The 3,137-nt window shown below is 40.1% G+C and overlaps 1 protein-coding gene across 1 annotated transcript; it reads right to left on the bottom strand.

Moving 5' to 3' along the window:
* Positions 1 to 1,012: 1,012 nt before the first annotated feature.
* hoxa2b (homeobox A2b) lies at positions 1,013 to 3,137 on the bottom strand. The gene is made up of 2 exons (XM_020472429.2): positions 2,570 to 3,137; positions 1,013 to 2,037 (listed from the first exon to the last, which is right to left on the bottom strand). Exons 1-2 carry the CDS (start codon positions 2,934 to 2,936, stop codon positions 1,325 to 1,327), a joined length of 1,080 nt encoding a protein of 359 aa, XP_020328018.2. The 5' UTR covers positions 2,937 to 3,137; the 3' UTR covers positions 1,013 to 1,324.

Raw genomic sequence — 3,137 nt, 5'->3', positions numbered from 1 at the left:
TAATCATAATAAACAGTGCCATGGATTTAATTTACCCGTTCAGCACGTGCACATTATTCAGTCTATTTAGTAATATTATAATATGTTAATTGCAAACATATAGCCTAGTCAATTAACAGATTGGGTTTAGTTGAAAAATAATAACCACGTAGTCGACACATTGTTTAGTTTCAATACTGTAAAAATAAAGAAATAAAGATTTAAAGAGGCAAAAAGCCTGAATCTCTTTCAACAGCGGATTGAATTACGTAGTGTGAAGTAGTAGGCTATACTCCCCCCTCCTCCCCAAGATGTGAGTTTTATAGGCTATAAAATGTAATTGTAGAACGTCAACAAAATTACAGCTTTTGGCGGAGGACTCCCGGTATCCCCAATAGGAAGATTGTTTTTATTTGCGCATGTACTACGGCAATTAATCTCTTTAATGACGTCCTCAATCATAAACTACTGTGATTTATGGACTCAGAAACAATGTAATCTATGTCTCATTCAACAGCTCTAGTCCATAGCGTATGGCTAATTCAATCATCAATCTTTCTAGGAAAAATATTCAAGAGCAAAACAAGCTACAGTTGGAAAATATGTATTGTAACTTCACTAGAAGTAGCCTATTGTTATTGGAAGGATTTTAAGTATGTTTCTGTTTTGGGCTGAAATTATGTTTGGAAATTATCGCTGTGTCGTTTCAGTAGTTTATATTTGTGATTTCCTTTTATGAGATGATCAAATCTGCTCACTATTGTCCATTTAACACCAATCTATTCACTTTCTATATTTCAGGATGAAGAGTTTTGCCTTCCATTCTGAAGGAAAGATTTCATCATCAAAAGATCACTTGTTGCAACAATATTTTTGTAAGAATGTCTAAAAATCTAAGAATATTCTAAGAATATTGAGACAATTATTTTCAGACCCATTGTATGCTAAATTAAAACAAAATTGTTTAAGTAATGAAAACAACATCAACGTTCAAGTGAATGGAAAATAGTGAAAGGACATGATGATGAATATCTCTCGTAAATAAGAAACATTTTATTCTAAGAAAATACGCTATTTATAACATTATTGTACCGGGAAATGATACAAAAATAAAATGAAAAGATGTTGTATATCATTATTTGGAGGCATAATATTGGCAATATTAAAAAAACTATTCAACTGATGAATTTATTGTTTTCAAACTTACCTCATTGGAGCCATGTATTAATCAATCAAACAATTACATCTAAATATAAAGTGAAGCCAGTTATTTGTAAGAACTTGGAAGACAGGAAGCTCTTCCTAAACTAAGATGTATGAATGGTTGTTTTCTCTTTTAGAATAGTTAGTAGCTCAAGTGTTGCAGGTCGATTGTTGTGAGCGTTTCTGAGAAAAAATCGAAACCTTCAGATGATAAACCCATTGGACTATCTATAGAATCTGACAAACTTGGAGAGAAGGAATCCGATGAGAAAACGTGAAAGTCCTGCAAAGAGACGTCCAGGGCCGGGGAATGCGCATTGTCCCCGCCAGATGCGCAGTCCGGGCCTATTGTTGACACGCATATAGGAACAGTGGGTGCCGGGTTAGGAAAATGTTTCAGATTTTTGTCATCGCTGTTTAAAGGCGAAGCAGTTGAGCTTTGGGAATCTCCATTGTGATTGTGTGCATTCTGAGACTGTTGTTGTGAAGTTAAGGTATTCTGGTGAAAAGAGCAGGTTTCCCTCTCCAGAAGCGCGCCGGCGGGTAGGCCTACATTGTTACCAGCCTGTTCGAAGTCCTCCTCTCTCCCGTCCTCCAGACTAGTGAATGTCCCCTCGCCGTTCTGGTTCTCCTTGCAGTGGGTTTGTCTCTTGTGCTTCATCCTGCGGTTCTGGAACCAGACTTTCACCTGCCTCTCAGTTAAATTCAGTAAAGCAGCTATTTCCACCCGCCGGGGTCTGCACAGATATTTGTTGAAGTGAAACTCCTTCTCCAACTCCAATAGCTGGGTGTTGGTGTACGCTGTCCTCAGCCTCCGAGATCCCCCGCCACCACTCTCTGCAATCTCTGGCGACCCTGAAAAACATTGAAAGACATTTGAAATGTTCAACCAATACAAAAAAAGCAATTGATGATTGAATATAAATATATAAATGGCAGTTGGTAAATAAAACATCGAGGTTCTACTGGGCCGCACAGCAAATGGTTTGTGGGAGCACAGACACCGCGCTGAAACGATTTATGAGCCCGGAGCAGAATATGATGGGTCTGCGTGGACCAGGCCGACTAGCTTGAAGATTAATGAACATGCCAGCTGCCGGTCGGTCGGCCTGCTGTAAGAGTAATCTATCACTCTTCATTACTGTCACACATTAACATTCTTCCACTGCATCACCAGTCAGCAGCACACTGACCACTGAAAATGTTCAAATAATTACACTTTTGCTAATAGATATTCTGCAAGTCATGAGAGAGAATTACCCCCAAAATAGAATGTTGAGACCAGACAGACCTTTGCATTTTGATAGGCTAATGGGCTACCTCCACCGACTGTAATTTCATTAAAATATAATAGAGGCAATAGATAGGCTAATCAATCATGTCTTACCTTGGGGAGAGAAGTGAAGTGGCGCAGTGTCGGGAGTTGTAGCTGTGGCAGTAGTCTGGTGGTTTTTCTTGGAGGCTTTCTTCTCCTTCATCCAAGGGTACTCCGGGGGTAGGGATGCGGCTGGCAGAGGGCTACAGACTCCATTCAGATTCTGCTTTGACCGGCTGTGGCGTGGGTGGCTGCCCGGGTTGAGGCTGGGAATGGTCTGCTCAAAAGGAGGAGGAATCAGTGTCGACTGTGAAAGCGTCGAGTTCTTGATTGATGAACTTTGAAATGCATCACCGACAGGGGTAAAAGATGTCAGGCACTCAGCAAGCGACGGCTGACTATTGATAAAACCGCTCTCTCGCTCAAATTCGTAATTCATCTCCTCTCTTCTTGTCTTTGAAAAGTCACCGGTCGTAATTTTGTGGGCGAGGAGAAAATTATGAAATTTCGTGACAAGTGTTTTTTTTTCCAACAATGTTGCTGATTACGGCCGTATGGGGACAGCGATGCCATTAAACTATATTGCTTTCATGGAGACAACGTTGAAATTGGACCGTATTACTTGTCACATGATTACCTC

Source organism: Oncorhynchus kisutch, unplaced genomic scaffold, assembly GCF_002021735.2.
Source record: "Oncorhynchus kisutch isolate 150728-3 unplaced genomic scaffold, Okis_V2 Okis02a-Okis13b_hom, whole genome shotgun sequence".
In the NCBI taxonomy this organism is placed as follows: Eukaryota; Metazoa; Chordata; class Actinopteri; order Salmoniformes; family Salmonidae; genus Oncorhynchus; species Oncorhynchus kisutch.
The sequence above is the reverse complement of the archived record's forward strand: the minus strand, read 5'-3'. Positions and strand labels throughout refer to the sequence as shown.